Consider the following 22,114-nt stretch of genomic DNA (forward strand, 5'->3'; position numbering starts at 1 on the left):
ACTTTTTCTAAACCAAACAAGCATCCCCCCAAGAAAGATCCTCATGTTTACTATATAGTTGGTTCACATGATAATTCATCAAATGTACAAGGGACATTTTAATGTGATTCTACTGTACTGATAAACGCAGATAATGTATCTTGAAAGGTAAATACCCCTTTAACTGCAGCTTCTTGCATGTAAATCTCTCTCTCTCTCGTCTCAGGTATGGATCAGGTTCTGTGATTAAGCTGAAGTATGTTCTTCTCTGACACCATTAATTATTAGGCATATTTAAAGAATGGTGAGCTCTGGCAATTTTGCTTTTTACTTGTTAGTTAGCAGCTATTAGCTATTTTTCAATTCACAGCATTGTATCTGCATACCAGAGTATTAAAATAGCAGGGTCTCAATGAAGGGTATCGTGAACTGTGCCAACAGATTAACATAAATTGGTAATAAATTAGTAACTCATTACATCAAAAAGCTAAAGTTGGAATAGTTGCACAGGATATGTAACATTGTTAATCTACTGAAATTGTGAGGCCTTATAGCAAGAAGGAAAATTATTCGGAAGTTCACTCCTCCTGGAACCACCTTGACGTCATGCATACATTGTGTAGTTATTTGAGTAAATATTACACACTGCTAAAGGTATGAAGCAGAAGCTCATACATTTGTGTAACTAATGGCTCCCCATCTTTTTTTTTAAAACAGACATGGTCCTGCACTTAACATCAAAGAGCAATAGGGAGTAAATACATCAAAGTGACTGACCTCTGGACCCCAAACCTACCCAACCACATTCCACACCATACAGAGACCAGACAACGTCTGCAAACGAAAACCCAAAACCCATTCCTTATGTTGACTGATGTCAGCAACACATTGAAACACACTAATGTGGTCTAAACCATTATGCCTGTTTTATGCTCCGTCGTGCAACAGTGTTGTGTGCCTAATATAGCAGACCTACAAGCTTAAAGCGCATGGCGGGTGGCGGTGCAACGTGTTGTGAGGTTGTAGATCGGCTATTTCTGCCACACCACACCGTCGCACGATGTTGACAAAGTATAAATCAGACTTTTAGACCACCACAAACCACCACCCAAGAGACAATCACATTTATCACAACAAATGCCGCCTTTTCTTACAATTATCTTTGTCTTCTGGGATAATTTTCATTGTGTACTATTAATCATTATCATATACTGTATATTGTATGTTATGTTATATTGTATGTTTTCCTGACAATCCTGTACAGTGTTCAGGGTTGTCACACAGGAAAACACAACAGGCTCAAAAACGTGTATATAAGATGTCCAACCTTTAAGGGCTGTTCACACCAAGCACTATATCTATAACTATATATTGTTCACCATTGTCATTGTTGTAGACTGTACCATCCACTTGAGTTTTAGAACGATTTTTAAAACTATCTCAATGGTCCTTTGCTCCTGTCCACAATGTATTTAACAGAGCACTGCTGCCACCTAGTGGACAGGTGTTCAAACAGTGGGAGACATTGTCATTTGGATTCACTCAAAATAAAGCCTTATTCCTATAAAGACACCAAGAAATGTATGGGAAAATATTGCTCAAGTTGCTAATCCTCATATTAATCTCATAAGCATAACCCACAGGCTTTTATAAGTAATTTCATATCAATATTTGAGATTTCTTTTCATAATAGTTTGTCCAAATATCTTTAGAATCTTTACATGATGGCAACTTTAAATGTTGCTATTGTGTAAAGAGAAGTCTTTAAGCATTGTTCTTTAACCATTTCTTTAAAAGCAAAACAACGTTTTATAAATAAAAACAATATGTGTGCTGGGATGGTGAAGCGGACACCTTACCAAATTTAGCACAGTAAAGCATTTATTCAAGTATTTCCAACTCAGAGATCTGAAATTATGTACATCATATGTTCACTAGTGCAGGTCTGAGCTCCGAGGACAGAGACAGACTTAGACACGATAATATATTACAAGAAGGACTGTATATACAAGGAATTTCACAACCCTTCATAACTCTACCACTACATTCTCCATCTTTCTTACACACCTTTCAAACTTACATGCACGCATGTATACACAGACACAAATGCAAACACTCTTCTCTACATTTCACAGAAGGCAGAACTGTTAAAGCCTTTTCACATCAAGGATTTTTTTTCATGCGAAAAACTCGCACAATGAGGAAAAGACAATTAGCTTGAAGTATGCTCTAAGACTTCCTGTGAAAAACAAATCTTTCTCAATCTCTGTAAAATTCTAATTGCAGACTTTAGTCAACAGGACATCTTCTAATCTTAGTTTATATTCAAATATGTTCACATTTTTGCAAAATCACATTTCTTTAGCATCAAACGTTTTTTTTTACTCTTTAATCCTAATTGTCTCTCTCTGTCATTGGCATGAACTCCAGTCTTTAGCAGAACAGCACACCAAAGAATTTTAGCAAGTATTTTCGTGCCCCACACATATTTTGATGGTCAAAAGGAAAACGAGCCGTTCAATGCCAGACGGTCAGATCCAGTAGAACTCTTGCGAGAACATCTGATTGGTCTTTCAGTATTGGCTTCGGTAGTGTGCGCTACACACAATATAAGTTCAATGACTGAGAACTGTTGAAAGGATCCCAAAAACGTGCGATTCCTGTGATTACCCACCCTTGCTAAATCGTATAGTGTGTGCACTACTAGGATGGAAAATAAGCTGTTTTTGGACAATTTTCGCCTATAATAACATGGCCAAAATAGGGACACTAGGGTTAAAGTGAATAAATGTGTGATGCTACTTTGGTGTACGGCACTAGACTGGAGCATGTCTCCTTCTTCTCAGGCGTTCAGAGTGGAACCAAGATGACTCGCCGTACAGACCTGTATCTGTATTCATGGTCGTCGACCAAAGACCAATGTTTCACATCTCACAGAGGACAACAGGGAAATCTACATGGATACAAGGATGGTCCAGCCTCACGATTCCCTGAAAAGAACAATAGTCATATTAGTTGTAATTTTTCCTACATAACCGCCACACTGATTGGTGTCAGAACTGTTAAGCTGAATTCATACTCCACTAGCGAGGGTGTCGCTTGCCAAAAGGTACAGATCTACAAGCCAACAAACAACAGCTTAGCTTAGCTTGTAGATCTGTTATTTTTGGCAAGTGACACCGTCGCAGTACAGAGTATGAATTTGGATTTATCCTAATTAACTACATGATTAATGTTTTTTCTAAATAAGCTCACCTGAGGAATTAAATTCTTCTGAATCCTCTTAAGCTTGGACTTTTTCTTGCCATTTTTTGTCACCATGGTCTCTTCGTAGAATTCATGGGCAAGATCACCATCCTCATCATAGTACAAAGAGCTATGGAGAGAAAGTACACTATGGCAGGTTAGGCATAGTCTAGTCTCACAAGAGAGTCCGCCTACGTATATGTCTGGTGACATTTAAATTCAATGTAACAGCTAGAACGGCGGCGAGAGAACGCCCACTTACAAACCTACAGCCACTGCTTTTAAAACAAATCATATACTGTCCCAATATGAAGAACCACTCTAAAGTCTTTGCATTGATTCTGCAATGCAGGGTTTTTTTTTTAAATCTCTGAATTGTGTCCACACAGTTTTAGCCTGTGGTTTTACCCCCTACATTCACAATTTAGATGTCACCAGTCGTATCAGTAGGTGGAGATCTCTGATCGTCTGGCTACGTGAGACTATAAGCATAGGCAGAAATTTGATCAAAATGGGGGTTAACGCTGGATGAATTTGAAAGTGAAATTGGTCATTGATCATTCCATGTCCATTAGTCACCTTCTTCTAGTGAAAACAAATGGCGTTGCATTTCGGCAGCCTTTGGGTCGAGTCAAAGACTGCTCGTTCCCATCACCGGATGATTCGCCAGCAGCTCCAGAGCCTGAGAAAGGCCAGACACCTTTGGCTTTAGACCCACTTCCTCCCATCTTTACAGATGGGTCATAGTCACTGTTTACTCAAAGGTTTGGATGTGAAGTAGCCAGGCGGTCCTGCTGCTTCACAAATGTTTGGATCTGAAAAAATGAAATTGTACAAAATAAAGTTTTGTTGGTGGTTAGATTAGATTGTCACAAGGAGGTTAGCCAATGAAAAGTAACTGATGTTTAGATCACCACAGCCCAGGGCAGCACTCAATGCAAAGTAAGTAATGTTTAGATCTGTGGTTCTCAATGTGGGGTCCGGGAAACCCCAAGGGTCCTTGGGGTGGTTCCAGGGGGTCCCCAGCAAAATATATTTTTGAAACATTTTAACAACACAAATCTTGTATTGGGGTCCCTGGCACAAATTATCTTTAGATAGGGGTCCGCAGCCAAATGCATATTTATTTGGACGTCCTACATGAAAAGGTTGGAGAACCACTGGTTTAGATCACCATAGCACAGGGCAACAGTCAATGTAACCGGTGCAAAGGTACTGTTATGTTGCCATTGCTAATGCAAAGAAACTGTCATGTTTATATCACCACAGGGGAGTAGCCAAACTAAAGTAAATGTACTGCTCTGATCACCACAGGGAAGTAGCCACATTAGCAAAGCAAAAGGTAAAGTTGCATTGCATGCACCCTGCTGGACCCAATGAATGTCAATGTATCCTCACACTTCTCCAGACAGCAGACAGTAAACACAACAGCTCTAAATGAATATGTATTCACTGTTGCCGTCAACAATGCATTTGACTTAGCCTTGGATCTATAGCCCTAGAATGTCTGTGATCTTACATAAATGAAATACATGAAATGTATGTATAAGATCACAGACATTAATTTCTAGGGCTACCTTGGATCAAGACTATCATAGATGTATTTTATCGATTTTGACAGCATATCTATGAAAGTAAAGTCAGACTCGATAAAATACACCTATGATAGCATTTGACTTGTTATTACAACTGACAACTACAGACTAAAAACAATCAGCTAACCCAATGGGACACCATTATACGAGCTACTACTAACATTATTACTCATCAATGCTTTTATGTCAGAGAGATCCACACCGTTTGCTCAACACAATGTTCATATGAATAATACACAAATCTCGCAACAACAAAAAAAAGAAGAGTAAACGAAATCACCGTTTTTGAGCTAGTTGATGAGGTTGCCTACTGGGCTATTGATGACATTAGCATAAGTTGCGCTAGCTAAACGGTAAACAAGGCTGGACAGCTAAACGTCTGCTGGGGCTAAAGTGTAACTTTCGCTTGATTAAATAGAAATGATGCATTTCCATTTTAAAGTGTTTTGTTGTGTGTATCGTCGCACGTCACGACTAACGTCAGAGCACAAAATAGATGTTATGGAGGCATCATGCACTGACGTGTAGCTAACGTGGCTAACGCTAGAAGGAGAGAGAGAGTCAAGTTGTGTCAACAAAACAAAAACATACATGATCATGTCGGTCCTCCATCTATGGAAACATCGCTGTTTAATGAAGATTATTATTATAATCTGTTGTTATAACGTTACAACGCGTCCTTGATCATCAGCCTGACAGCTAAACATAACGGTACAAAACCATAAAAGCTGAATATATACACCGAGGTACGACGGTGTCGCCTACCAAAAAAAGAGCAGATCTATAAGCAAACGACGCGTCGCGATGCGACGCGTTGTTAGCTTGTAGATCTGTTCTTTTTTTCGGCGGATAACGTCACCAACGGATATTATGGCTTAAAGACACAGTGACACGATATATCTAAATGAAATATGCATATAATGTGGTATAATAAATAACTTCACATATTTTAAGTATGCCATAGCATAATTTATTATATACATTACACATATAAAATAAAACCAAATGCAATTATTTCATTTAGGCACTCTTTATTGAACACAGTGCACAACATACAACATTCTTCGTTTTTCAGAAAGAAATCAGAAAACTTGCACCCACATTTATATCAAAGAAGACAGTGAAATGAGACTCAATGATGAATCTCATGAAGAACAGAAAGACAAGGAGACAATACAACAAAACATAGAAAAAGGAATGACTAACAGCTTAAAGTTGTACATAGTATGTCATTCATAAAATATTCCAGTCAACCAAAGTGACTTTGAAATTGCTCTCTCGCTCTCCGACATTCATAATTCCATACAAATGTCCATACATCAGTCGTACTCACAAAGGGACAGTACAAGAAATTACTGGAGAACTTGGGCCTGGGTCAAACGAAAATCCTGGCAGCTAGAAATGGTTTCAACTTTCTCAAAGGATATCAGCGTGCTGCTGTGTGAAGCATCCATGCACAAGTTAAAAGTGCCAAATAGATTTATATCGTTTGCTTTAAGAGCTGGTTGCCTATCATGGCTACCTCCTGCATTTAATCTGATAACATAAAAACAACAATAGGACTGCAGGTGCCATAAACACGTTATAATTCTTTATCAATAAGTATTTGCAAATAATTTTTACACACCGGAATGGTAATTAAATAAAAAAGCTGTGCTGTGCACTCAATGCTGTGTGTGGTGCAAAAATCTAACTTTTTATTGCAAGCTGCGCGTGATAAGGATAAAAGGCATCAGCCTTAATAAGGTCTTATGACCAAAATCTTGCAATAAAAATTTAGATTTTTGCACAGCGTTGAGTGTTTCTTTCATTTGATACCCTTCGGCTAACGCACTTCACCTAATCTTTATTAACGGATGATCGGTGGTTTTCTTCAATGGAATGGTGAAAGCAATAACTGATATACTCTTTAAAGTTAAAGTGACCAAAGCTGGGGTATTCAAGATAGTCAAATGGGACCCAATAATGAAAGACACTCATGGACAAAGCCAGTGTCTATTCAGGCTCATATAGTCTCACATGGTTTCATCTCACATTCTCTCATCAGGCACATCAGGCTCTTCTAGGTGTAAGGCACTTCTCATGTCTCTCATTCTCTCACACGCACGTTCGCGCTAGCGCTCTCTCTCAGTCGTGCGCCTTTTCATTCTCTCGCTCACTCTCCTCCATATGGAGGGAGGTGTTTGAATTGTGTTCTCTGGGATCTTTGAATGCAAGACGACCAGTCCTCTTCAGATGAGTTTCCAGTCAAGTGTTGCATGTCATTCTCCGGGCGGAAAGTCCTCTCAGCCAGGGGTAGAACCAGCAAGAGCCTCCTGCATCTTGGTGCGGGCAAGAGCGTAGCGCTGCACTATCTGCCTGACATGCTCCTCCTCTTCACGCTGCAGGATACGATTGAAGTTCTTCAACTCAGGCATAGAGAAGGCGTGCCACTGCATAGGGTAAAAAAGGACATGTTGTGTATAAGTGCAAGTGTAGCGAATAAATTAAACATCCGAGTATAATCCAAAGCTGTGTTTTGGATCTTATGCAAAGAAAAAAGAGATAGATGAAACACATTGGTTCTCGGAAGTCATACTCACATTGACTTCTCCAGTTTCATTCTCCTTCAGAACCAGGCTGAGGACCTTCTCATTTGGGCCAGCACAAAGACGTCGGTAGAGTGGAAAGTCATCAGCAGATAGCTTACGGAGGTAAACTATGGGGAAATGGAGAGGAAAAAAAGCTCTGTAAACAAATTATGAATACTAAGGAGGTAAGGCTGGGAAATATATATTATAAATTGTGAGATGACTAGTTATCGGCTAGGATTTGAGATCAAAATATTGTTATATGGCATAAAGTGTTGTAATTTTCTGAACTTACCCGATTGTATTAACTGCTCTATTATTTGCCTTTACCCACTTAGTTATTATATTGGCATTACTGATCATAATTTCTCAAAAATCTCATTGAGCAAATATTTTGTGATAGCAACAATTGTGATCTCCACAATATCAATGTATTGGTCAAAGATATTTTGCTATTTGATTTTGAACAAGAATTCAAAATCTTTTACTCTTTTACTTACTTACTTCATAAATAAGTAAATTAGGCTTACCTTGGTCATGACGCTCGCTGCGCTCAAACAGAGCAAACTTGCCAGGATTGTCCACCACAGTAAACTTCTTCAGCAGTGCCTCAATGACCTCGCGGGCGGACGTTCGGGAGCTTATGTGTAGGTGTTTGGATGCGTCTTTAGGCAGGTAGAATGATGTGCGACGTTTCACTAAACCGGCCTTCTTGCCTCCAGCATCGTGCCCTGCAGCCCCTTTCTTAGGCGGCGGAACTGAGACAGGGCGTACCAGCTTGAACTGGACTTTTATGAATCCATGGTAGGAGCCATCTTTGTTCTGTCAAAGAAAATACGATCATTGTGGTAAATGCATATGCATGGCAATGCATTCTTATAATGTGATTATGTTTCATTCGAGGTAGGTAAGTATGGTCAGAGGGCAGGGGACTCACCATGTTCATGAACAGATTGCTGTTGACTTGAGCATTGTACTCCTTCACCTTCTGCTGAATCTCTGCAGTTGTCAGCTCCTTCTTTCCCGATTCAACATGTTCATCCTACAAAAATGAAAGAACAAACGTCTGAAGTTTAACAGTCATTCCCTCTGGAGAAAAGCGTCTGCTAAAAACGTGGTATTATTTTACCAGCAGGTGTCAGCATTGAGCTATCTTTGAACCATCTGCAGACCTTTTGCTAAACATACAGGCTACTTATGTCTTCATAGAAAACACTGTCATGCTGACTACATGTGGAAAATAATTTACTAGTATTTAGAGAGCCTAGTATTGATCCAATCACCAAAACTATTGATAGAAATGTAGCTGAGATGTCCATTGCAGAAAAGTGAGGTCAAGGTTACAGGGACAAGATGACATTAATGGTGTGTGGTGGAGTTCACAGGGGCCAACTTCCATATGAGAAATGAAGCCGTTTAATAGCATACTGCTGCTGGCAAATTAAAACCACAACATTTCTACGAGTTCACATAAATCCTGAGAGTAGATGTCAGCGCCTTAATTGAAACAGTATGTTGAGATAGTCACAACATACGTTCCAGCATTTGGTAGAAATAGATTATTTTAGAATGACTGAAATCTAAAAGAAGTGCTGAAGAAGGAGCTGAGACGATTGTCCTGAAACTGCAACAGCAAATCAAAACTTGTTTTTTGTTTCTTTTTATATATGCACACACACACACACAATTCTAACAGTTATATACCGGTATAACTTGTTTAGCAAAATAAATATCGATATATTACATTAGTATTGTAGTTGTTTTGTGTGTTTATGTTTATGTTTATGGCTCCATTCTCTCTTTCTCAAAGTTAGCACCAGTTGCATCAGACTCCTGACTTCCTGTCAACGTAGCAAAGAGGGACTGACACCATGATGTCAGCCCTCTGCCCACTGATTGGATCCAAATCCGGTTCCTCAACTCCTCCTATCTCTTCATGGGGGAGGGGGGGATCGGGTGGCCATGAGGAACTTGCAGGCAGCTGTTTGCCATGACTGTGTGCAGAGCCTCTACTCTGCATTCCTAAACACTGTATTCATGTAAAAATAGCACCCCACCCCCAGGCTTGCTCCCCTCCTTGCCGAGTGGGACAAAGCTTTCCTCTGTTAACACAGCATATCCTGTGGTCAGCTCAGCTGCCTCATCGGCCATACACTCCCAGTCATCTTTTTCTCATCGTGCACATTTGCCCTCTGGCATCTGCAGGCCGGTCAGACTTTAAGGCCTTTCGACACACAGAAACCACAGCTATGCTCTTCCTGTGTCTATTGGTGGGATTTCACTTCCTCTATGAAAATAACATTCTATGTTCTGCAAAACCTGTGCCTCGGGTTTTGCAGTAGTGTGGAGAACACACTACTGTGTGTTTTCCACAAGTTAAATAGCCCTAGTTTTATTTCTGAGTACCAGCAGAGCCAGCCTTTCCTGATGAGTATAGCCCATGGATCAATATCCATAAACCCCTCTTGATCGATGCTGCTAACATCAGCACTACCACTCACTGATACACATCTCATTATGTGGGAAAGAGTTAGTCTCATTTGAAATAATACATTTTTACATAAATATTACTCAATTCAAGCACTGTCCAGACCCATGACCACTTCAAATTATGATGTGGTTTATTGAATATTGGAGTCTCATTGGAAGCCCAACTGGTCACATCTGTTGAGACTTAATGGTGGACTGACACTGACAGCAGGCCATTGATCATTGTCAAGCTATAGTATACAGGATCAATAACAGGAATCCTCGGGCAGATTGAAGGGAAGGCTGAGTTTATGTCCAGTACGCAATCATGGGCCAGCTGTCTCTACTATGGCAGTCAAGAACACATGCATAATACATGCTACATGTTATCTGCCTTCCACAAAATAAGTTTGATGTCAAAATGAGAATGTTATTAAGTGTGTCTGTTCAGAAAGCAAACGTTTCAGTATGAGAAATAGCATGTTGTGTGTTCTTTTTACAGGAAGTACCATCCCATTGTGAAACTGTACTGGACTGGATTGAACAAAGATGAGTGCAAAATGATCCCCTCTGGAAAGACCGAACCCAAAACATTCCGTGAGTCATTTTGCTCAACCTGAAATGTGGAAGAATATGCTTGATGACTACGTTTAATCAGCTATACAATACTAAATGAACCATCATGACTGTTAAGAAACTTGAGTAGGTAGAGTACGTCACTAAAACAGTTGTGGTGGGTTGTGTTCAGCAAAGTTGTGTTCTGTGAGAGTGAGTGTATGTGTGTTACACTGTAATAACTGTAAGAGATTTGTTCCGTTTACATTAATCAAGAATAAACAATGCAAACGGATTTTCATACACGACAGTTTTCGTTAAGTTAAAGCAATAATATCACAACGCTGGGACAGAAAGACATCCGTCCATTAGTCAATCCCGGTAGTACATAAACAAACTGACTGAACAAAGTCTAGGCCACTGTTTCCCAAACAGTGGGTCGGGACCCAATTGTGGGTCACGGACCACTTTTTAATGGGTCGCGAGTATATACCCCTTAATTTCTTGTTTCCTACATTTAGTTTTTTATTATCATTATTTCAAAAGATTTTCGAAAAAAATCTCTTTTATATCCATTACTTACTTAGAAGAGTGAAAAAATACTTTTAAGAAATAGTGAAAATAGCAGACTATAGTGGCTATTTTCACTAGTTTGGGTCCCGGGGAGACGTCAACTTTCTCTTTTGGGTCTCGAGCTAAAAAAAAGTTTGGGAACCACTGGTCTAGGTAGGTTACTATAACTCTAGAGCACTTCTTCACTAAAACTGCTAAGTTACAAAAGTATGATCACAATCTGATAAGCTAGCCATATACAACCACATTGGGTCATCATGTGAAGATCGTAAAACAGAAAAAAAACAAAACAAACAAACGTCTATCTCACCTGTTGTTTCTCTTTAACGGGTTTACGAATGAATGATGTTCTGGCAGTAAAGTACTGTTCGAACTCTGAGGAGTCCGAGTCAGACTCACTGCAGTAGCCGCTGCTAGTGGAGCTTCCCCACGTCATCTCAAAGGACGGGGTCTTAGCTGAGCCGCTGTCCGCCTCTTTAGTGCTCATGGTCAGATTTATGGAACAATGTAATACTACGGAGTAAATTACTGATGTATAAGCGTATTCAGCTACAAATATACTCTTTTTTTCTTCAGCCTACAAAACACGACCACGAGTACGTTCTTCAAACTGTGTGTGTGAACAGGATGCGGTCCGGTCCCCGCCCTAGACCGTTTCCCTCCGCTGCGTGGCCCCCACCGCCCTGGCCCGCTGTGTGGCAGTGTTGCCAGAGTTTGAGAGAAATAAGCAGCCATGTGACATGTCTAGGAAAACAAGCCCAAAAGAAGCAACTATGAAAGAAGTTCATAGCTCAAGAACTATGTAAAGAAGCAAGGCACTACTAGGCCATTATGAGCACTTTAAACTTATACTGTATACAATGACAATAGCAGATCTACAAGCTCACAACGTTGTGAGCTTGTAGATCTGCTATTATCCAAAAAGAATCTTGAAGAAAATGTAAAACATTTCGAATAGTTTTGAAACATTTTAACAACATGAATCTTGTATGGGGGAGGCCCCTGTCATGAAATATTTTCAGATGGGGGTCTGCAGACAAATACATATTGGGGGGTCCTTGACATGAAAAGGTTTGAGAACCACTGGTTTAAACAAATTAGGAAACAAGCCTAAAATAAGCATCTACACTTTAGAAACAAGCCCAAAATAAGCAACTACACTTTAGAAACAAGACCAAAATAAGCAACTACACTTTAGAAACAAGCCAAAAAAAAAACGCAACCCGCAACTAACCAATATTTACACGCTAAGTCCCAAAGTCACTTATAATAAGCGGACATGGCAACACTGTGTGTGGCCCCACCCAGCAGCACCCAGCGGGACCCAAAAGGCCGTTGAGTTTGAGTTTAGAAAATACACAAACCGGCGCAACCGGCTTTGATTGGACGCCGATGGGAAACACGGAAATACCAACTCCCCGATGACATCACCCCTCTGACTTCCTGTCGGCCAACAATACACTGCCAACGTGAGAGTTAGCGGATCATGTGAGGCAACATGTGAACAGTTTTTTTTCTACTTCTGTTTCCTATGTACTTGTTTTTATGATTAAAACCATTTGATTAAAAAGAAATGGAAATCTGTCTGGAAATGCACATTTTGTTATTTTTATTGTTCCACTTCAGAAAGTCATTCCTCCTTTACTTCAAAGTCTGAAAGGCGTGGTTAGTGGTATCTGCTTGGTATTCAGCCAGTATCTGTGTTGACCGTGGCCCCCTACTTCCCTTGCTCTACCACACCCATCTTTGAACTAATTTGCCTTTGTTATGATCTGAACTACACACATGTAACATTTAGTGGCTGCATCTTGCACGGTTAGCAAGACACACAGACAGACTCACAAGGTGAAAACACCCTGTTGTGGCAGGTAACAATGAATAATATACCTTTTCCACAGTAGCCATTCAACATCTCACATCTCAAACTCTGTTGGTTACACAATTCTTAAATTATTTTAGTTTCTTTCTTAACTAATTTATTTCTTATGTATTTACCAGCCAGCAAGCCAACTGGAGACAAAATCGTATGCAAAACTGTCCTGATATGTAGCAATTGGCTGGTTGTGCACTGTGTCAAGCACCCAGAACAGATGGCGACCCAAGGCTCAGCTAGGAGGGGAAGAGGGCGCACCACCCAAGTAGACACACTGCAACAGCAGAGCTAGCAACACAGAAGAGTTCCAGTCCCGTCCCTGATGCTGGATAGGAGGGAGTGGAGGGCGGCAATGCAGGCGTCCCGAGTTGGAATCAGGCCGGCTAGTCCACAACTCCACACCCTTGCATTGCATCCCGTTATAATGAAACTAGCCTGAACCAATCAAATGAACTACAGCAAAGGGATTTCAATGTCCTAGGCAGGTGGCCTCCCTTGAGCCAATGGGTCAGACAGACACATTTTCACATGCAAGCCTTACAGATGAATGTCCACCAGAGCGCATGAATAGAAACCCAAAGTAAGTTTCACTATTTGTAAGCTAGATTTAGGCCAACTAATATAGAAAACGAAAGTAAGAAGTGCCCCGCATTCCACTATTTGTATGCTGGATCTAGGCAAACTAATAGGCTACAGATAATGCCAAATGCACAACCTTTGTTGTGAGTGAATCTTTGGGCATAACCACAGAGGGGTCAGTCAGCTTAGGCCCTATATGTTCCCTCAGCCCCTTTGGTGTCATGGTCTGCAAAAGGCTGCCCCCGGCATCATTTCAGTATGATGCTGGGGGCAGCCTTTTGCATACCATGACACCTACGGAATTCTGGATGAAAAAGAGAATGTGAGCACTCGTCAGTTGAATAGCTCACAGTTCACATTTATCGGGTGCACGGTTCTGGCAGAAACAGTATCTTTGAAAAGATCACCAGCACTCACTTGGTCCTTTTAGGAGCTCTCATTTATTGGAAAACCCAAGCAGCAGATCAAAGTCAAACACAACGGACGTTTCGGCCCCGGGCCTTCCTCAGCGTAAAACCTTCATATTCACATTCACACTGAGGAAGGCCATGGGCCAAAACGTCTGTCGTGTTTGACTTTGATCTGCTGCTGGGTTTTACCAATAAAAACACTCACTTGGTCCTAAAAGGTCTTGCTGCCCTCCCCACTTGGTGCTTTTAAGGACCAAGTGAGTGCTGGTGAACCTACAGAATTCTGATCAGAATCTGAGTCAACTTCGTTGTCACCACACGATTATACTGTAGGTGTAAAAGTGTGGGTAAAAAAATATTTTGTGAAAGTTCTCAAATTGCAGTTACAGGAAGAGTTTGAATATTGAAAGAAGAAAGGAACACCAAGCATAGAACAAGTCAAATAACAGGAAGGCACAGTCAAATCAAATAAGCAAAGACTCAATACCTTTTTCGTACCATGTCGATGTCGAAGGAATCTGGCCCCGCGGACCATGTCGACTTAATAGAAACGCCTGCGTTGAAAACAAGGCAGGCACGCCAACAGAAGCGGCCTTGAGCGCCATGAGGCGTGCCCGAGCAAGGCACTAGCAGAGCGAGTTAATCTGTCACACCTGGCCTGAGTCAAACTAAGGGTTCAGAGCGAGGTGTGACTATAACCTGTTGTGCATGTGCATTTTTAGTTAATTGATGCACACAGAATAAATCAGTCATCCTCCCCACACAGAGCCATCTGCCCTCCCCTGCAACTCTTTAGCTATACAGTTTTCTGAACATCCAGTACCAAAGCATGGCCAGCAGCTTATGTGATTCTGTATGGGAACTTGAGTGCCTGCGCCGAACAGTGTGATGGTAGCACTGTTGACTCCGAATTGCATACCGATACTCTGGGAATCAGTTATCTTTTTAGAAATTGCACATGGGTACGCATGGGTCGGCATTGGGATGTTGACGCCAAAGTTTCTGCCCAAGTCATGAAATAACACCTAAAGCATGAGGGAACATAGGGCTGAGGAACTAGACTGTTTAGGGAACATAGGGCTGATAGAACATAATAGATTAAAAAAAGAGTTCCTTTACCCCCAGTGTGGGATAAGTTGATCTTGCAAAAGAACTGATTGTTCCCATTCTATAATCTTCACAGAATAAGATTTAGTCCAAATTAACAAAAAACTAAACTACTATTATGTGTTAAATAAGAAAGCCATTTGGTGTACTTATATTTTAATAAGTATATTTTTCTTATTGATTAAATATAAGCTTAACTTACCCGAAACCCAGTTGTTCATTTTACCACATATAGTCAAATAAACATCAAGTGGTAACTAGCATAAACCAGGGGTTTTCAACCGATTGTGAACCAGGGTCCCATGTCTATGCGCGTCTATGCATCCCACTGTTGCTCAACCAATGGTCCACAGGACTACTAGTGGTCCATGGCATAATTAGGCCTGCATGTGGTCTATGCGAAAATGTTTTGAAATGTAAATACATAAATAAAACAAAAACTTTGTTAAATTTATTATAATATGTTGAAATAATGAAATAATATTTCCATCCATCAAATGTAAGAACAAATTTGAATTAATAGACGTGGTGTGGGAGGAAAAGCTTGACATTAAATAATGACTGTTAAGGGCTTGTTTTAATTTGTTGCACGATACTATGTGCAACAAATTATATCAAGCCCAGTCCAGAGCTCAAAAAAAGGTTGAGAACCACTAATCTATTCCTATCCCACGGTTACCCTTATTACATTCTCTTACTTTATCCAACCTTCCATTAAGCTCATGTTAACTGATATACTGATTTGTATGTGAGTGAGCAGACACATGCGATTATATGAGCACATTTCCTAATAATGATGACTCAACAAGGCAATCCGGTACACTTCCCCTTCTTGAGATTCTAACTCGAGATTCTAAACATTACTAAATGCATGGTCAGGGACCACATGCAATACCTTCACGGACCACCAGTGACCCCTGAACCCTATCTGATGTGTGATAAAATCCCCTCTGACACAGGAATCAATATATCAGGAGCTCAATAAAATCACTTCACATGGCAAAAAACACAATTGTGTCTTAATTCAATATGTACAGTATATGATTCAAACCATCACATGGCTACTGTAATGTTAAGATCAACCTATGATTGGTATTGCTGCATTATCCTGCATACTGCATATTGTTTTTGGATTCCTTGAAACATGGGGTGGCTCAGCTTACCCAGTTCTCCTATAGAGTGAGAAGAACCTAACTATTATTATGCACAGCAGAGGAAAGCTAACAGAAAGATATGATTCAGATATTGGGAACCTACTACTTCTGTATGCAAAGTGGCAATGATTAACAAATGTCAACTAAAAGAGGAACAACCCCATCTGATTGTATCCAAAGTTATATGAGCCATGGCAAACAGCCAAGTTAATTAAATACTTTCCTACTGAGGTCCTTACCACATTCGTGTCCGTTTCTATGGTGTGCTCTACAACACATGTTTGGTCAGCTGTAGAGCCTCTGTCCCAACTGCAGTCTAACTGGATGAGGGCACGGCATCTGTGGTGGCATGTGAATCTACAATCTGTAAATTGGTGAAAGTAATATTAAAAGAAGGTATCATAATTGCCAGTTATTTGAACAGAACAAAGGTGAAACAGATACATGTGTATAAGTGTATACGTTTGTGTTATATTAAGACTTTTCCAAAACATGTATAAAAACTATATAAAACCTCCCAAGCCTGAATTGTTTCAGGACTGTTTGGAATTCTAAATGGATAATGTCGTCCCCCACTGGCCATTTAGTGTCATTACAGTTTGGTTCCTTCACATGTAATTGTCATGTTCTCAAATATATATATATATATATATATTAAATGTGTATTTAAGAATGACAGTAAAACATATACACAAGCAATACTTCTTTAATGCAGCCATTAGATAAAATTGTATTATGACATCTAATATTAAATATACATGTATATGCTCTATAAGAAGTCTCCATAATATATAAAGATTTATTACAAATCTCTATCCTCATTGCCTGTCATCCAAGCTTGGAATACTGATTTTGCCATAAAACAATGTATCAAGTGGATAAAAGTTTGGGGAAATATTAAAATGGCATCCTGAAATCTAAATCATTAGCTAATCCTTTTTAATTTTCCTCACAGAACTAACTCCCCAGAAATGCTATAGAATGAAACTAACAATCTTCACACAAATTCTTTAATGTTGTATTTATATTTCTCAGGGACAGTGCATCTTAACAAACATTACTGTAAAATAGTTTTCATCTATAGTCCCTGGCCAGGCATGAAGCTGGCAACCTAATTTTTTCTAAAATCAATACACACATTTTAAGAACAAAACTAAAACAAACTATAATAATAATCATCATCATGATGTAAGGCGTGTCCATTACAGAAAAGATGAGCAAAGACACATAAACAGAACAGACATGGGCTGCAATAAAAGTAGAGCAAGTTAAAATTCAACATTAAAAAACGTTTAACAAAAAAAAACACAATCAACATTAGCACTAGCGTAAATCAAGCAACAGGGCAGTTTAATCACATGAATCCTAGTGTCCATATTCTGTGGCGAACATTTGGCAAATCTATAGCCGATCTACAAGCTTGTGAGCTTGTAGATCGGCTAATTTCGACAAAGAGATTTTGTGTAGAGGGAAAAGAGTAGTGGCGCTGCGGACCAAGTATAGAGCCCTGACGGGCCCCGGTCACATAGGTATAGGAAGTGGTTAACAACACACACATGAAGACATCCATCTGTTAATACAAGAACAAGATGGCGCTGGGTTACTTATTCTGGGCTCCTCGCAGACCTTGAACCTTGAATATTTGGTGGCTTATAAACCATATTTTTTAACTAAAGGACATGTAAGTGGTGAGTTCCTTGATGTGGGCTGGTACAGCATCCCATTCATGTGCTCCTTTAATGGCAAGTCAGATTGACTGAAAGAAGATTTTCTTAACAGAATGATGCAGACTCCTTGTGACTCCTCTTATAATCTGATTTACACTTACTTGTGCCTAACAAGTAGGCTAAGTAAGCCTTGCAGAGCCATGGATTCCATGGGGCAGGTGCTGTTTTGGTAGGCCAAAAATGTCCCCGTCTACCAAAACAAACTTACAAAATATACAACGAGGGCAATGTGTTTTCTCCAGGTAAACACCACACTACTCCAGTGGCTATACTGCAGGTATAGAGGGAAATGATTGGTAAAAAATGTTTATTGTTTTGTTATGTTAACAGGGCAAAATGTCATACTATGCCTTTAACTTTCCTTATGAATCCTTAAAGGTAACTGATATTTTCATTCACATGATGTGTGATATTAACAATACTATATATATATATATATATATATATATATATATATATATATATATATACATACACATATATAGTATTGGAATGTGTTACTTTAAATGTTTCTACTCTACATCATGCTCAGTATAGTGGCAGCCAGCAGTTACATATTAATCTTGTTTCTTTTCTTTTTTTAAACGTTTTGGGCTTATGCTCTAGTGAGTCTATAGTATATAGTCTATATATAACTTATACATGTGGAATGAATATGTTAATGTTCTACACAGGGCTATATTTGTTTGGGGTGGCTGCATGATCAGTAGTGCAAAGAGACTATGTTGGTGACTCTTTTGCATGATCAGTTGTGGAACTTGTGGTGTCTAGTTCAGGGAACCGTTACTAATTATTTCTATGCATATGTAATGCACAAGCCTTATCTTAAAGCCAGCTAGGCTTAGGTACATGTATGTTCATGTGCTAAAAAAGGAAGATAAAATATGTTGCATCTCTTACTGAAGCATGAACAAATTAACATAGATGATTAGATAATCTGGACAATTTGGACATGACCACACAACTTCTTAAAAAACACTTAAATCTTTGTTGAACAGGGTCCCCCAGGGGTCTATTCATGCTTATCTACGCCACATTTTTAGCTGAAAAGAGCCAATCTACAAGTTCACAGCTCATTGCAAGGTCATGCTTTGTGGGCTTGTAGATTTGCTATTTTCTCTGAATGTTCGCCTATGATGACATGCCCAGAATAGTGACGCCAGGGTTCATGTGTTTACTGCATGCAGCTCAGCTGCTGACATGCTGCTGGGAATCATAATGTTCCCCTCATAGAAACTCTTCATTAAAGCCCACTGAGCCACAGTGAGTAATGTTGTCTTCAAACAGAGCCACTCTCACAGACAGCCCTGTTTATTTCTGCTCAAACACAAGACCTTAAGCTACATGGCTTGGCACAGACCACTGAAACGCACCCATGAATGCAGAAGTCATTGAGTCTATGACCGCCTTAATCGTTTCCTGTAGTTATCATCATTGTCAATCTTCTCTCATCCCAGCATATTCATGCACACAGGAGCATGCACGTGCACATGCATATACCTAGCTGCAACTATTGAATATTTTCCTAACTTTTATTCTATTGATTAATTTTTTGATTAATCAAATAATAACCGAGAAGTGTATTTTTTAAAATATATTTTTAATATATCAACGAATCAAGTAACCACTTATAGCGTTGCTGCACAATGGTACCAGTGAAAAATAGTGAAAATAGCCAATCGGCTATTTTCAAAATGTTTGCCCTAAATATTAATAGATTATTAATCGATTATCTTATTAAATAATTGATTATTGATCATTGTTTAATAATCTATTACATTGATTAGTGATTACCTGTTACACCCCTACACATACAACATAAAAACGATGCAAAACAATCAACTTACTGGCACAGCGCAGACTTTGCCTGTAAAAGCCCCATATGAAGTCTCCACACTGGTCACACCAGGTGGGCTGAGCGTGGCTACAGGGTTGGAAGTTATGCCCCTCTCCCTTCTCCTCTAGGAGCCGTGGATCCTTGCAATCACTGAGGAGTCTGATGATGCCCACTCTGCTCAGCAGCTCTGGGACCTTGGCTGGGCTGATTCTCAGGGCATTGGTCCTCTCCAGGCGAGGAGGTGAGCGAGGTACCTGCGGTGATGGAAAGCAACTAAGTACATACACTCAAGTACTGTGCTTAAGTACAATTTTGATGTACTTTTACTGCACTTGAGTATGTCTGTTTTTCAATACTTAATACTTCTGCTCCCACTATACATCTCAGAGGCAAATATTGTACTTTATTTTTATATCCCACTACAAAACTTGAGTTACTAGTTACGTTGTAGATTTTGATTATTATTACAAAACATAGGCTACATTAACCAATTAAACTCTATTTTATACTTCCGTCTATTCGAAAATAGCCGATTAAAAGTGAAACGCCCGGGATTCGGACCCCGGTCTCCCACGTGGAAAGCCAACACCTTAAACAATAGGCCAAGGGAATTCCCCATAGCTTGGGGGAGATATAAGACTTTCAGGCCATCAGGCTGAGGTTGTGAACCACTCTGTTACACAAGCTCACAACTAGATTGTCTCGAAAAAGGTTTAACGCATTTTTTTGGGGGAAAAAATAAAGTACTTTTGTACTTGTACTTCATGCCAATACTTTCGTACTTTTACGTAACATTTTGAATACTTTTACTAGTAACACAGTCTTTTTATATTCAAGTATTTCTAGTACTTTAACTTGAATAAATACAAAAATGTATAGCTATATATTCTTCCACCACTGGGTACCTGTGGTGGGCTGGTCAGCTCTATCTGGTCTCTGTCCAGTCTCAGGTCATGGAGCTCAATGAACTCCCCCCAAGACATGTTGTCATTCAGACCCTGGGTTGTGCCATCATCATACTGGGACAGGCCACCTGCAACAACAAAGTCATCCATTTGTTTACTTTGGAAAGTCCAAGTTATTAGGCCCTACAGGCTACATGTGACATTGCATAATAGTTTTTTAGGACAACAGTTTTTTAGGACAACTATGTTGGATCAGTGGATTATGTTGTTATCTAATCTACTGTTTTATTTTTTAGCTTATTCTTATTTGCTATTCTATTAACTCTTTCCTACATGTTTTAATTGTTTTCAATATGTAATAGGTACCTTAATCAATGTGTCATGCTTTTGGTGCTTTGTGCAAAGCACTGTTACCTGTAAAAATGTGCTATAAAACTTGATTTGTGAATACTTTCCCACTAGGGCTAATCACATAGGACGACTATTTTCAGGCTACATTTCAATCTCAGTTTGGTGTCAAGGCTAAGCTTTATTGTCGTCATGAAATCGTTCTCAGTGTTTAAAAATACAATAAGTGTCTCAAGGTCTCAAGACGTTTCTGCATGGTTTGCAACTTGCTATGAGAATGCAGTATAGTTACACACAATATTTAGGTCTACTTACCAAAAACAATGAAGCACCAACTAGGATCGTCTCAAGAAGTCTTCCAAGTTCTAACCGACAACAAAATCTTCCGGAGGAACCGCTAGGTTACAAGTAACGGTCGGAGATGAACTGCCTCTGATGTAGCAGAGCCTACAGTAGGATGTACATTATCTCTGGAAATAAAGCATCAGTCATCTATATAACGGAACCCCCGCTTTTCCAAGTAGCACCATGATCAGAAGCAATGCGGTCGTCCTCTTTTCTCACCTTGATAATTTGTTAAAGCAAGATAACAACCAAAGGAAAAGAAAAGAAAAGTGTGATGCCCCAGATTGAGTTGACATCCGGAATGTTTTCACATAGGGGGTGCTGCTTCTGAGCACAGATCTATGCTTCTGAGCACAGACATGAACGTGGGCGTGTAATTCCCCCGCCCTACGGTGAATGATCCAAAATATTAATGTGTTTTTAAGTGGTGGAAGAAGTACTTTTACTTTAGTAAAAGTACCACAATATAAAAATACTCTGTTACAACTAAAATGCCTGTGTTCAAAATGTTACTTAAAAGTACAAAAGTATTGGCATCAAAATATAGCCTACTTAAAGTACCAAAAGTAAAAGTACTAAAATGTTTGAAAATAATAGCTCACAACGCCTGGTTGTAGATCTGCTATTTTCATATAGCCTATGTATAAAATAGGTCTAAAGTGGTATGTATGTTCTATAATATAATATTTTTTATCTGCAAAGTAACTACTAGTATTAAGTTTTCAAATAATTGTAGGGGAGTAAAAGTACAATATCTTCCTCTGAGATGTAATGGATTAGAAGTAAAAGTATTGAAAATTGGAAATACTCCACTAAAGTAAAAAAAATACCTCAATACTTAA

The 22,114-nt window shown here is 39.4% G+C and overlaps 2 protein-coding genes across 2 annotated transcripts; both read right to left on the reverse strand.

Moving 5' to 3' along the window:
• Positions 1-1,828: 1,828 nt before the first annotated feature.
• tusc2a (tumor suppressor 2, mitochondrial calcium regulator a) lies at positions 1,829-5,567 on the reverse strand. The gene is made up of 4 exons (XM_084062605.1): positions 5,412-5,567; positions 3,805-4,040; positions 3,235-3,355; positions 1,829-2,969 (listed from the first exon to the last, which is right to left on the reverse strand). Exons 2-4 carry the CDS (start codon positions 3,951-3,953, stop codon positions 2,904-2,906), a joined length of 336 nt encoding a protein of 111 aa, XP_083918731.1. The 5' UTR covers positions 3,954-4,040; positions 5,412-5,567; the 3' UTR covers positions 1,829-2,903.
• Positions 5,568-5,831: 264 nt separating this feature from the next.
• On the reverse strand, positions 5,832-21,574 carry LOC311049635 (ras association domain-containing protein 1-like). Its single transcript, XM_084063368.1, has 8 exons — positions 21,243-21,574; positions 20,580-20,707; positions 19,685-19,928; positions 16,350-16,474; positions 8,328-8,432; positions 7,921-8,212; positions 7,403-7,518; positions 5,832-7,252 (listed from the first exon to the last, which is right to left on the reverse strand). The coding sequence occupies exons 2-8, from the start codon at positions 20,655-20,657 to the stop codon at positions 7,106-7,108; spliced, it is 1,107 nt and encodes a 368-aa protein (XP_083919494.1). The 5' UTR covers positions 20,658-20,707; positions 21,243-21,574; the 3' UTR covers positions 5,832-7,105.
• Between the last annotated feature and the right edge of the window lie 540 nt (positions 21,575-22,114).

The sequence above is a fragment of the Gymnoscopelus microlampas genome, assembly GCF_963454915.1.
Source record: "Gymnoscopelus microlampas genome assembly, chromosome: 7".
In the NCBI taxonomy this organism is placed as follows: Eukaryota; Metazoa; Chordata; class Actinopteri; order Myctophiformes; family Myctophidae; genus Gymnoscopelus; species Gymnoscopelus microlampas.

What these genes read in the sequence shown, in the direction of transcription:
- tusc2a (XM_084062605.1), bottom strand. Translation starts at nt 3,953, where the DNA reads ATGGGAGGAAGTGGGTCTAAAGCCAAAGGTGTCTGGCCTTTCTCAGGC. An exon ending in TTTGTTTTCACTAGAAGAAG is followed by an intron (nt 3,356 to 3,804) that starts GTGACTAATGGA and finishes TTCTCTCCATAG; the next exon opens with CTCTTTGTACTATGATGAGG. An exon ending in AGAAGAATTTAATTCCTCAG is followed by an intron (nt 2,970 to 3,234) that starts GTGAGCTTATTT and finishes TGTTCTTTTCAG; the next exon opens with GGAATCGTGAGGCTGGACCA.
- LOC311049635 (XM_084063368.1), bottom strand. Translation starts at nt 20,657, where the DNA reads ATGTCTTGGGGGGAGTTCATTGAGCTCCATGACCTGAGACTGGACAGA. An exon ending in AGCTGACCAGCCCACCACAG is followed by an intron (nt 19,929 to 20,579) that starts GTACCCAGTGGT and finishes CCATCACCGCAG; the next exon opens with GTACCTCGCTCACCTCCTCG. An exon ending in CAGCGAGCGTCATGACCAAG is followed by an intron (nt 7,519 to 7,920) that starts GTAAGCCTAATT and finishes ATTTCCCCATAG; the next exon opens with TTTACCTCCGTAAGCTATCT.